This window comes from Clarias gariepinus, chromosome 22, assembly GCF_024256425.1.
Source record: "Clarias gariepinus isolate MV-2021 ecotype Netherlands chromosome 22, CGAR_prim_01v2, whole genome shotgun sequence".
NCBI lineage: Eukaryota > Metazoa > Chordata > Actinopteri > Siluriformes > Clariidae > Clarias > Clarias gariepinus.
Window position 1 is genome coordinate 3,797,201 of NC_071121.1, and position 13,898 is coordinate 3,811,098.

Sequence of the window (13,898 nt, forward strand, 5' to 3'; positions counted from 1 at the left end):
GTGTCTTCGCTACAAACCCAAAGACCTGTTCCGCTTTATTCCTTACTAAGATCTGTTCTAATTGCTTGGAATAATAATAAGTAAGAGAAATGTTAAATAATAGAAAGAATGTTTTTTTTCTTTCTTTTTTTTAAGTAGAACTTTCTGTATGTAATAGCTGGCATTCCTATCTCGTTGTTGCATAACACTGATCCAGAAGCTTAGGGTCGCGTCCGAAAAAGGTTTTTCCTCCAACAGAGCTGTGCCGTGACTCATCCTCTGGATTGGGACATTGTGGGCGGGGAAGTAACGAGTGAAATGTACATAATGTCCTCTTTATTCTAAATGCAATCAATCACCTGAGACACGCTCGCTGTCTATTAGCAGTCTTTTAGTTTAGCGAGACATGCATTGATATATGAGAGGATTGTAGGGAAAACATAAAGTGTGCATGCTAGGAGTTTGCTTATTGATCATCTTCCACTTCTAACTTTGTCTGATATTAAATGTGTATTTCTGGGTGTGTCTGTATGCATCTGTGTATTTGTCCGTCTCTACATCTTTATGTTTTTCTTTCTCTCTCTCTGTCTCTGTATCCGTCTGTCGATCCAGCTGTATGTCTGTAAATAGGTCGATCTCTCTGTGTGTGTGTGTGTGTGTGTGTGTGTGTGTGTGTTTGTGTCCTTCTGTCTGTTTGTGTTTGCAGTAGAATTACAACTTGTGTTCAAGTCAAACAAGGACTTTTGATTGCAATTCTCATAAATAAAGAAAACTGAATTTACTAATTATGTGACTTCTGAGGGCGATTGGTTCCACTGGATGTTAGTTAGAGAAATCAAAATAAAGGGGGATGAATATAAATGCACGTCACATCTTTTCAGATTTTTTATCTGTCAAACTTCGGAATTATGTGCCACTTTGTGTTGGTCTATCACTTAAAATCCCAGTAAAATAAATGTACGTTTGTGGTTATAACGTCACGAAATGTGTAAAAGTTCAAGGGGTATGAATACTTTCGCAAGCCACTGTATTTAAAAAGCCCTTCTAACTGACGATGATGACGAATGATGGAGTGTGTTTGGACTGTTCAGTTTGTTTCCTGATTAAACACACACTGATTCACCTCATCTGCGCATTAACACACCCTTCAGCGGTCCGACGTGCTCTAACACATCTATCGTGCAGTGGTGTAGTGTGTGTTAATGAACTGATACATTTATTTAGCTTAGGGCTAAGAAGACTAACCCACGTTTACCTTAATGTTATATTTCTACATTGGTTTACATCTGTTCTGGGTAACTCAGATTCATGAATGTTGGTAAATATAATTTTATGAGTGGTGGAAAGTTATGCAGAAAACTTTACTGTATATTCAATTAAAAACATAAAATTAAAACCTTGCAAATCTAAAAATTTAAATATTCTCTCTTACCCGTCTGGGTTTGACTTTGTCCTGGATGTCATATTGTCCGATTCCCCTGTAGCTGATCCCGAGCCACCACGGCATGCCCTGTTTATCCTGGCGATACAAAACACAAAAACATACAGTAATACAATGTTTAAAAAACATTACCAGAAAATGAAATTGAACAAAATTTGCACGCATTGTGTTGCTCACAATCATCCTCACCAAAGGGTCTAAGTTTATTTATTCTTTTATTTACTTGCTTACTTACATTCCTACTTACTCACTGAGTGACTCATATTAAAGAGGGGAAGTACTGTAAGCATTTATACACTTTTCTTGTTGTTATTTAATATATCTCCAGTGCATACACTATATCCAGTCATGTGCTATTTCGGGTTGTGTGTTTGGAGTTGTTATCTTGTTGTTGTTGTTGTTGTAACCTTCATGATCTCCCTAGATTAAGTCTCTTGGCAGGTGAGATTGAGTCTCAGTACATCAGTCTAATAGTGCAACATGTGCATAAAACTGATGCCAACATTGCAAGTACTTTAATCTTAAAATAATAATAATAATAATAATAATAATAATAATAATAAGGCAAATATAAGGTCTATGACAAAAATGGTATTTAGGCTAGGTGTCCCAATACTTTTTTCAAAAGTATTGTTAAATTATGCCCCAATAAATAAATAACCATTTATTTAAGGGTGCCAATACTTTTTAATAGGCATAAATAAAGCGAATATGAGGTGTATCTGACTTTGTCATATAAAAAAAAAGGTTTGCCTGTGTGCTATGAAACCAGCTACTGTATTATTATTTCAGGTCTGTGTTGCTTTTTGTTGTCCCTAAAGCTCCTTAATGTCACTGTGATTTCTGCTACATGCATGAATTCTTCCCAGACTATTTTTCATAATGGTGAAATTTGCACAAAAATATAATTTTGCACCATTTATATCTTTACATAACAGCATTTGGCAGACACTGTTATCTACAGTGACTTAAAAAAATTTTCATTATACATATGAGCCCAACAGTGTCAACTTGGTGGTCAGAGGGTTTGAACCTGGGACCTTTAATACCATAGTGCAAGGCCTTAACCACTGAGCTACCCCTGACCCTCAAACGTGGTCATGTTTAGGTTAGGTAAGTTGTGGAAGATGCCGCAGCTATGCAAAAAAAATACGAAAATCACTCAAAAGAATAGCATACTACACATACCAAATTTGGTTTCACACAAGTCTGGGCATTTATATACCTAACCACATAATGTCATTTGAAGGTTTCAGTCATTGAATGGACCAAACCGAAACTCCCTGATAATGTAGGGGAAAGATGCCACACTTAAGCTTGTGGTAATTTTAAACATTTTATTCTTCTGAGGTTTTCCACTTTGATCAGCTTCAGCCAATTTCTTTTTGTTCAAATAAACACAAAAAATATATTTAGATTATTAAATGATGCTGTTACAAAATGTTATAATTATAAATATTGATAATAACTATTCAATTTACAAATATACAGTATGTAATTGTAAATGGTTTTGGTCCATCCACATGCCATCTGGCATTGTTCATTGGTCGGGTTGCCAGCTCGACACCCGATTGACATTCACTCACTACGGGCAATTCGGGAATGATAATTAGCATCTGCATGTCTTTGGACTGTGGGAGGAAACCTGAGTACCTGGAGGATACCCATCAAGCATGGAAGAACATCTATGCACACAGACCTGAGGGGGGGGAAATCGCACCCTGACCCTGGAGGTGCGAGGCCACACAGCATCGTGCATCCTCAAGTGTAAATGTACTTGATCCAAATAAAGTGGTAGAATGTTTAACTCTAGCATGCTGCAGCCAAATATTAGGGTTAATTTGTAGGGTTTCAGGTTAGAGTTAGGCCTAGGTGAAGTTTAGTGCCCAAAAATGACCCAAAATAAGATATCTCCGGCATCTACAGAACAAACCACAGGCATAATGACTTTCATAACCAATACAAACGTAAACATTAATAAGGCTTGTTTAAAAAAGCATTTAAACAAAAACCTTGTATAAATCTGTGCAATTGCTTACACGGCTTGCTATCCATCATAAAAAATGTGTAAAGTAGACTTTTGCATGTAATTTCCACTATTTCTTAGAGACAAACCACTTAACTAACCAAGTCCACTTGGAGGGAGTTAACAAATAGATTAGTGGCACCATCTAGCGAATAACTGGATATGGCATATTCGCCAACGTGGCATCTACCACCAACTTACTTTATAGTAGCTATATATACTGTACAGTACAGCAATTTAGTGTCCTAATAGTTTTCCAGACCAGTTCTGTTTTTTTTAACCACATCTTTATGTTTATAAACACACCCTTTTTTGTCTGACTGTGTTTATTACCTTCACTTCATAATAGTGGACTCCGTATGTAGGCAGCGACTCGACCAGCGTTAAATACCTGGAACACACAGCATCCGAGAGTCTGAACACACGACCAACAACTGTGTGCCTTTACTCATTTAACCATAGAGAAAATTTCACATGATTATCATCGCATACACTTTGTTTTGGGTTCTTTGTAGCAAATTTACTGAGTTCAGGATTTTAAATTCATACTAACATATACAGTAATTTTCTTAAAAAGTTACAGTTTGCTTATGATTTTGTACACAAGGCTAAATTACAGGAGCATTAAGTGATAAAAACAGAAAATTTCACGACACTAGTGTTGAAAAAAACTTTAATCATTGTGTGTGTGTGTGGGCGCTTACTGTACGATGGCCTGTCCTCTCGACACACCCTTCAGCAGCTTATACTGCTCAATCACTCTCTCTTCACTGCACAGAGACACAGACATTAGGACAGATTACCAACAGACAGGTGTACTCAGACTGCAAAGAAATGTATCCCTCCTTTCCTTCTCTCTCTGACACGCAAACACACCTTTCTTCTGAAGTACGTCAGCAGAAACATTCTTTTATTCATCTTCACTCACCAAGACAGAGATTTCCGAGATCTACCTTAAGGCTGTGGTTAAACAATATATAAACTGCCAACCAGTACATCATCATGCTGCTACAGGACAAGCAATGGAAACAGAAGAATTTATTTTCTTTATAAAGCGAACATGAAAAGCAGACGTACCTTAAAATAATAATAATAATAATAATAATAATGATATCAATAATTATAAAAATGATAAACAATTATAAGTGATAGAGAGAATGACAACAAGTTACATATGTAATTTATAACAGTTTAAAGTCATTTATTATACTGGCTTGAACATGTAACTCTGGAATAACTATTATTAAAAATTATTACTAAACTCTGGAGTACCTAAAGTGTTGGAACCTTACTGGGCTGTTATAAAGATTTTATAAATAAATATGTTATGAATAAAACATTACTATTTATCACATAAATAAAAGGATTTTTGTGACAAATCTGTATCTATCCTAAGAATTTGTTTTTCTATTTCTTTCTTTCTTTTTTCTTTACCTTCTTTTAATTTTGTTTGCTTTATTGTTTGTCAGTTTTGGTCTAAAATTGAACATTATTGACATAGCAAGGTGATGCCTATAATAATTGCGGTGAATTTTCTACTTAAACAACAAAGAGGATATCAAGCACTGACAAACTCTGACGGTGCTAATATGACAAAACATTTCTTTGAAAAAAGAGGTGCCAATACTTTATTTTGTTAAAAATCAGTGAATCTCAGGTGCAAACTTTGTCAGACAGAAAACAGTCTGACTGTAAAAGCCAAGGGTGCCAATACTTTAAATAAGTAGAGGACAGGCATTAAATAAGTACAAGACAGCATTGTAAGCAGGGGTGCCAATACTTTCATCTTGGTTTAGTCGAGATGATTATTCACAAACTCAAAGTACAAATAATAGCTGACAGTACAAACAGACTAGTGAAGGTATGGGTGCCAATACTTTAATCATAGAACTAATAGAATATCAGGAGCAAACTGTTTTTATAGTTCCATCATTTATACCCCCTGTATAGTGATAACGTATTATAAATAGGCGGCTTTTAATTCATTTGTGACAGATGAAACTGCTTTTAGGAACATTACGAGTGCAGGCTCTGTAGTTTATGTCTTTATTTATTTGACGTAATGTTTAACGTTATTACAGGATTATGGGCTGCGATGCCGTCTTCGTACCAGTATGCCAGAGACGGGTGCTCCTTCAGCACTTTCGTTGGCAGAGTTGGGAGTTTCTTTAAATCCTCTCGGGTGGCCTCATCACTGAAATCACACAATAACAGTGAAGTAATCAACAGTAAGGCACTGAAATGGCACAACAAGCAATAACGCAAAACTAAATGCTGGATTATTTTTCGTACCTTGTGTAATCTCCTTTAGCTTCCTGTGAAATTAAAAATTTTATTTTTATTTAGTGCTAATGAAAAAGGCTGGAGAAATAAAAAAAGTCTGTGTTTTTTTCATACCTGCAGAGCATGAGCAGCCAATTTAAAAACCAGTTCACTCTCCACCTCAATGTCACCCTGCGGGTTTAAACACGATGCGTTTCAGACACCAAGACGTTGCATCATGATGATCATTATCATCATTATTATGCTCAGCAGGTGCACCTCTTAGATAAAAAAAATCTACACATTACATACTAAATAGAGCTTTTGTTTACAAAATTATACCATTTATTTAAGAATTATTTAAGTTACATTGACAGTGCTCTCTAGGGTAGCAGAATGATATATAAAATATAAAATAGAGCCGTCTTCTCTCCCCTACTTGTGAAAAAATTAGATGTTGGGCCTTCAAGGATACCTCAACACATAAAGCAGTGCCCTCTAGGTTTTCATTATTTATGAAAAACCATACTGTAATGCCATAAGGTGAGAAACTGTGGTGCCCATAGATGTGAGGAAACAAGATGCAAGCACCCTATAGGAAATAATAGTAAAATGTGATGGAGTGCCCTAAAGGATTCCCTATATGTTGACATATATGAAAATGAGATTGTGTTCAATAAATGCTAGAAGATTTTGGCACAAACATGTGGGAAAATGGGATTAAATACACTATAGGTGCTAGAAAAAGTGATAAAGTGCCCTCCAGGCACTGATACTAGTAGGAAAATGAGAGGAAGTGCCCCATATGGGCTAGAAAATGTTACACTTTAGGTGTTTAAAAACGTGATTTAACGGCTGATATGTTCTCTTGCATGTGAGAAATTTAGATGAGGTGCCCTATAGGTGCTAGACAATATGCTAGAGTGTCCTGAAGGTTTTTCTTCATCTAAGTGCCATCTAGGTGCTAGAAAATAGTCTTATTTATAAGACCTATATTATATTATTATTATATCCTACTGTAGAGTCTTTTTTACATTTGAGCATGTAAGAAAATAAGTTGGTGCACCCTTCTATGCACTAAAAAATTAATAAATTATTCAAAAAGCACTCATATATGTCAGAAAGTATGATGAAATGCCATATAGGTGCTGGAAAATGTGATGGAGTGCCCTTTTGACTTCCCTACATGCAATCGTGTGAAAATTTTATGTGAAAATTTTAATTTTAAGGTGCATCTAGTTGCTAAAAAATATGAAAAAGTGCCCTATAGCCACTTTTACGTGTGAGTATGTAAGGAAATGACCCTCTGTGTATTTGAAAATATGATGAAGTATCCTAAACACACCCATGCATATGAGAAAGTGAGATAAAGTAGAGTGCCCTGTAGGCTCCCCTAAATGTGAGAAAATAAGATAAAATACATTAGAAATGTGAGGAAATGTGCCCCTTTGGGGTGCCCCAATAGCAGAATAAAATGAAGTTAATGCCATCCAGATGCCACTGTTTATTCCGATCCTTTTCTTAGTCCATTGAGTAAAGTAGAGTGCTGTTTTGTTGCTCCCTTGCCCCTCAGGCAGACTGTGTCCACCCTGATTTCAGTAAAAAAATATCACTCTATAAATATTGCATGCATTTCTGTAGCTGACGTAAAACAGATTCAACAGAAACCATGCCTGTAAAAAAAATCTGGTTTTTGCGTTATTGATAAACTGCAGATGTTTGGGAAGAGACAGAGTTTTTAGGAACATACGTTATAGATGCCGGCCTTAGCGTTGAGGAAGAACAGCTCGACCGTCGTGTGCTCTTTCAGCAGAGAAATGGTCTCAATGTAAAACCTGTGAGGCAGAAAATGGCACGTTCACATTTCATTAAAAAGCAATAAAGCGATGAGGAGAGGCGCGATGAGGAAAGGCGTGCTGAGGTCAGCGCTTTCAGAAACACGATCATGGAGTGGACTTTTAAAGAGCAGCGGAATTTTCCAAATGTCAGATTATTCATCAGTGATGACGGCTCAAAAACTCTGTTTGTGCCAACAGGAGCTGTATACACTGAAGTTTATTATAAAAGATTCTATTATTTAAAACATAGCACTTAACTTTTTTTTCTTACATCACAGCACAGTTGAAGGCTTGATTCTGATTGGTCAGATGGTGTCAATTAGTTTTCCATTGATAATTGTGCTCTGCAATGATACGTTTCTTTAGGCTTTCATGTAAGGAGTCTCCAGTGTCAGTGCTTTGTAACATTATAACTTATTTTGTAGACATTTGTCAACATTATTTTTAAATATACTGGAAATATAATGTAATTATAAACTAATGAAAAGTATGAGGAGTGTTCAAGTCAATGCGGGACTTTTGATTGTGCAGAATAACAACACAGTTCTGAGTGTAAAAACTAGTGCTTGGATATCATCAAGGTTAAAAGTATGAAGTAGAAAGTAAAAAGTTTTCTCAGTAAACCAGAGTTATGATGAGACTGCCTGCCTGTCTGAAATGCTGGCCTTCCAGGAACTCCTTTATTGGCCCAAACATGCGGAAATAGCTTGGAGCGAGGTCAGGACTGTATGGGGGGTGTGGCAATAACTCCCAGCCGAGTTCCTGTAATGTGCAAGTGGTGTTGGTGAATGATTGTGTGCAAGGTTTACACAGATGGATGCGTCCCTTCAGCAAGTTGGCAACAAGTTAGCTGTCGATTTTCATGGATCAGGTGTTCTGCTTGCTGAATGTTCACGGGAAATGACTGCAAAGGGTTTAGAGCCAACTTGACCAGACTAACCCTAACCCTAACCCACCTTTCATTGTGTTTTAAGCCTTCATTCACCGGAAATCACAAATCTCGGTTTGACTTTAAAAGCCAATATTATTATTCTTTATTAAATAAAATATTATAATTGACTGACACTACAACTGTAATCAACTTAACAGTGGTAACAGTTTCTCTGCTTATTATAGTTATAGAGTTATATATGCTATAGTTTCTTGATTATTTTGCTATAACAGCACATTTCCAAGACTTTTAATTATTCCATAGGTTTTAAAATATCTTCAGTATCCACTGTACAAATTCTGTGTTTAAACTGTAGCTATACTGCCCCTATAAATTTTAGATACTATAAAAAAGATAACTTACAGTACATTTAGCCAGACACTCTTATCCAGAGCAACTTTTTTTATCTCATTACACATCTGAGGGTTAAGGACCTTGCTCAAGGGCCCAACAGTGGCAACTTGGTGGTTGTGGGGTTTGAACCCGGGATCTTCCGAACTGTAGTCCAATGCCTTAACCACTAAACTACCCCTACCTTCTGACTAATCAGACTCCATAATTTAACACAGATATCAGCACTGATATAATAATTGATCAGTTATAATTAAGTTAATTAGTACGGACCTAACCAGGAAGTTGAGGGCGATGGGTCCAGTCTTCTTGGAAAAGTCATGCTCCAATACTCTGCGGTCCAACTGCAGCCATCTACTCTGACCACTAGGAGAAAAGCAAAGTTGTGTGGGAAATCTGACTGATGTGTGGGTTGTAGGTGGTTTTATCATGGCAAAGGTTTGATTTAGTTCCAGGTTTGGTTTCTACTACCACCATTTAAAAGTAATTGCGTATTTATAGCCCACCTGTCTCACACACAGATTAGTTTTATGATTTGTAGGTATGTTTCAGTGGTTACTTACGTGTCATCAATGAAGGTGAACCCGAAGTACTCTTTTTCTTTCAAATTGAAGTGAGACGACACTAAATCCAGAAGTTCACGGGACAACAACTTCGGCTATGGACAAACAAAAACGACTTCTGTAAGTTTTAGAATTAGTTTTTTGCATCATTTCACAGTTACAGATGTTAACTATTAACGAAATAGATCATGCTGGAAATTGACTTTGTTCAGGACTCCTGCTGATGTGCAGGTGGGCGGGGCTAGGTTGCAAGTGAATTGTTGTAAAGTACAGTATCGAGAAATATTTCTTTCCCATTAAATCTCTAAATAAGCCTCAGTGAGTGCTTTATAGATGCGAGTGCACTTGTTTAATTATGCGGTTCATTGTTTTGCTCTTATAAATATGACTATTAAATGGTATATTTACACTTTACACTTCTAGCTTAGAGTTTTGTTTCTTTTAGTGTACCAATTTAGTGTATTATTTTAATGTATAGAGTTAAATCTCACCTGAACCAGCAGCTCCAGTTTTCTGTTGTCCAGAAGCTGAACTTGGCACATACGTCCCTCTGTCATCTGTTGAAGAAAAAAGAAAGCTTTAAATAAGATCAATAATATAATATTCAAGATTCATAGACAGTCTTTAAACTCAAATGAAAAAGGGTGCCGACACTTCACAACCTGATATATTCAATGTAAGTTAAGTTGCTGCCCCCTAGGTGTCTAAAAATGTGATTGAGTTCCCTATACTATAGGCCGCCTTAGGTGCTAGAAAATTTTATATCCACCCATGTGCCCTATAGGTGCTAAAAATGTGATGGTGTGCCCTCGAGGCACGTTTGTGTCTAAGAAAATGAAATGAATATATCATAAAAAATCTATGTAGGGTGACATGTATTGTTGTGGATTGTTCAGAATATAACATCTACATATAAACCCTCATTTCCTCACATTCTTATGTTATTAAATAACCACAAAAAATATGACATCCTAAAGACTTTCCCATGCATCCCTTTTTCACAACATAACTCACTGACACTGGAGACTCCTTCCATCTTCCATAAATGCCAATGAAAGAATTCCTCACAAAAAACTTGACCGATCAACACTTATCCATATAAATGGAAGAAAGGTTTTGTCTGTACATTGGTCAGAACTCACGCTTTTAATGTTATCTTTATGTTTTATTTGTAGGAGGACCTGAAACCAGTCTCAGAAACTTTTCTGTCCAGACAGATTTTGTCACAGCGTCACGCAAAACTGGTTGGACAGAATTGAATGAAACTGTACATTATAGAGATTTTTTTGTTTTATTGAAAGGACGTCCTGTTTATATAGAGGTAGAAAGTGTTTGCCTTTAAGGTTGTTTTTTTCTAGTATGTTAGGTCATTTTGTCCATTTTTATTCAGTGTGTCATACTGTGTCACAAAAGAAACCACAAGCGCGGCTAAACTGGCATGTATGACTTCCTTGCTAGTTACGCTACAACAAAATTATTGTATATTTTAGCATGTAAAAATATCTTGATTATTGTTAAATTCATAAATCATTTTTTTAAATGATTGGAACAAAACGAATATCAGATTACTATTTTAATTTCTCATCAATTTCCTAAAATAAAAAGGTTTCTTGTTCTATTGCCAGATAAATTTGCTAGTTTTATCAAGTTAAAAACAAACAAACAAACAAACAAACAAACAAAAAAAACTAAATAAACCAGAACAATGAATAAATCATTTGAACACGGAATTTCGCTTCGGATTTTAGAAACATTTGATAAGAAATAAGATTAATAATTTCATATTTCGTAGTTACTAATTTTCTATTTATATCTAATCTTGTACTTAATTAAGAAATGAATTAAGAAATTACTGTATAAATAGGTTTTGCTAGATTTAAGAACATCTCCCTATTTTTTTTTTTGCATTGTACATTAGTCTTATACCTCTGGTTCATAATTAAGAACTAAACTTCTGATATCAAAGGTTGACTAATTGGCTAGAATAGGATTGGAACACTCAGCTAAAATGCTCCTTTAAGATGACCAACTGCTGAAACGCTTACATCTATAAGTCATAAAACTATACAGTAAATGTTCTTTACATGTTCCGCCCCATTCTTTTTTATCATGTTAAAAACACCGGCTGTACCTGATACACCTGATGCAGGTAAGAGCAAGTGTGCGAGCACGACATCATCATCCGGATGTAGCATTTTCTCATCAGCCAGAGCAAAATGTCCAGAAGGAAACGGCCGCTACGGAGAAACAGAGTCTCCACGTCCTTTACTAACGTCGACGCCATGCTTTTCACATGAACCCAAAAAAACTAAAAACCTTCAGAATGTCACGGCAAAACGCTGCGCTTCAGCCAAAACTGTCATTTAGTTTGTTTGGTACGTTGTGCTAATTAGCATCAAGGTTAAGCTTTACACAGCAACACACTAGCATGAAAGAGGCACAAAGACTGGTAGTGTGCGTGTGTGTGTGTGTGTGTATGAGTGTGAGTGCAAACCTCTTGTGAGTGGGAAGGCTTGAAGGATTTTGGAAGAAAAGCCTGTGGTTTGTGGACACACACACACACACACACACACACTCTCTCTCTCTGCCACTTCATGATTCCAAAAACAGGCTGGACCGCACCACAAAGTCCTCTGTGAACCGTCCACGTGTCCACACTGAGCTTTAAAAAGCTGATGTGTGTCTCTAAAAGCGTTTTATAAAACTTCTGCTAAAACCATCTGGCTTCATGCTTTATTATCACTGCGTTAGAAGTGGCACGTGTGTGCATCTGAATGCTGCAGACTGAACATTCTGTTTCAATGTTAATAAAAGAAGACTCAGTTTGATATATAAAGATTTCTCCTACAGCTACGCACTGGATCTCAGTGTAAAACAGCAGGTTCTCCATAAATAAGGTACGACTGAGCAGGAGTCATAGCAGGGGTGGTGATATGACATGACATTTCTGTGCTGCACAATATGCATATGACGTACAAGATTTCTTACAAATGCCAGCAAAAGAGCAGATTGAAGAATTCCTTTCATCCATCAGTCCATTGTCTATATCACAGATCCCTGCTTGCACTCTGCACAAAATATACATTGACCCTAAACGTTATGTGACTGTTAGAACATTGAACTAAATGTTCTCTCTCACTCGCTCTGTCTCTTTCAAGCTGCCAGTGATCCAGACCCTCTCTTCCTTCCCTCTGGACCTGACTGACACATCCTGGATCCTGGTGCCCCGCTCCGGGTTGGAGATCTCGTCTCCTGAAGGCCCCTTGTGCTCTGCTTGAGATGTGTGTGATGACTGGAGACGGTTCCACTTGACCAAGAAGAACCTTGGTCTTGAACTCATCTGATGCAGGCAGTTCCTCCTCTTTCTATCGTCATCTCAGTTTTTTTTCCCTTCCCACCGTCGCCCTTGCCTTGCTCATTAGGGACTCTGCTGCGTTGCGACAATGAGCATTGTTGAAAGCGCTATATAAATAAAACTGAATTGAATTAAATCGAATATCCTGTGGATCACAGGGGGTCTGAATCCTTATCCCTGATAATTTTGGCTACAAGAGGTAGTATATTCCAGATGGGGTGCCATCCCACCACACACACACACACACACACTATATACAATTTGAAACACCAATCAGTCTACACCGCCTCCAGTCTACAACTCATAAATGAATGGACAAATGAAACAAAACAGAACAAAAATGTGTTTAACAAGATTTTTAAGACATTCCTGGAATGAGTCTCCAGCTAACATACTACTCACTCACTCACTCACTCACTTACTTACTCATCGTCTACATAGTCACTTTATCCTGTATACAGAGTCGTGGGAGGCCTGGAGCCTACTCCAGAAGACTTAGGGCATGAGGTGGGGTACACCCTGGACAGGGTGCCAGTCTATCACAGGCCACACACACACTCATTCACACACTACAGGCAGGACAATTGGGAACGCCAACTAGCCCAATCTGCCTAATCTGCATGTCTTTGGACAGTGGGAGGAAACTGGAGCACCCGCAAGAAACCCACCAAGCACGGGGAGAACATGCAAACTCCATGTACACAGAGGCGGGAATCAAACCCAGACCCTGGAGGTGCAAGGCGACAATGCTAACCACTAAGAAAATGTGCCATCGCTGAAGTACTATGTTTCCATTTGATTAATGAAAGAAAAACACTGGCACATTTTTGTGATAGAAGGCGAATAAAACACTTCTTATTTTAGAGAGGTGATAGACCACACCTGATCTGAACGACTTGATTGGAATTAAATCTTGTAAAATCCCCACTGGATAAAACTTGACCCACCCTCTTTCATTCCTTACATGATACGTATTATTAACACCTAAAGAAGAAGAGTTACTATACTAGATATGATATATATATGTTGGAAGTGTTTTGTAGCAGTTACCATGCTTTGTGTCAGGCTGCATCACACCACCCTATTTTTTGGAACTGAAATCTCCTACCCAACATCAGTGCCGGACCTCACGAGTGCTCTTCAAGGAAAATC

The 13,898-nt window shown here is 37.2% G+C and overlaps 1 protein-coding gene across 2 annotated transcripts in view; it reads right to left on the bottom strand.

Moving 5' to 3' along the window:
• frmd4bb (FERM domain containing 4Bb) overlaps window positions 1–13,898 on the bottom strand; it is a 43,090-nt gene that overhangs the window by 18,994 nt on the left and 10,198 nt on the right. For both annotated transcript variants that reach the window (XM_053482200.1, XM_053482199.1), the window contains exons 2-11: window positions 9,883–9,948; window positions 9,392–9,486; window positions 9,102–9,194; window positions 7,459–7,543; window positions 5,844–5,900; window positions 5,739–5,761; window positions 5,557–5,640; window positions 4,151–4,216; window positions 3,780–3,837; window positions 1,412–1,498 (exon numbers count right to left, since the gene is read on the bottom strand). In XM_053482200.1, coding sequence (XP_053338175.1) covers window positions 1,412–1,498; window positions 3,780–3,837; window positions 4,151–4,216; window positions 5,557–5,640; window positions 5,739–5,761; window positions 5,844–5,900; window positions 7,459–7,543; window positions 9,102–9,194; window positions 9,392–9,486; window positions 9,883–9,948 — 714 coding nt within the window. The remainder of the gene's footprint in view (window positions 1–1,411; window positions 1,499–3,779; window positions 3,838–4,150; window positions 4,217–5,556; window positions 5,641–5,738; window positions 5,762–5,843; window positions 5,901–7,458; window positions 7,544–9,101; window positions 9,195–9,391; window positions 9,487–9,882; window positions 9,949–13,898) is intronic.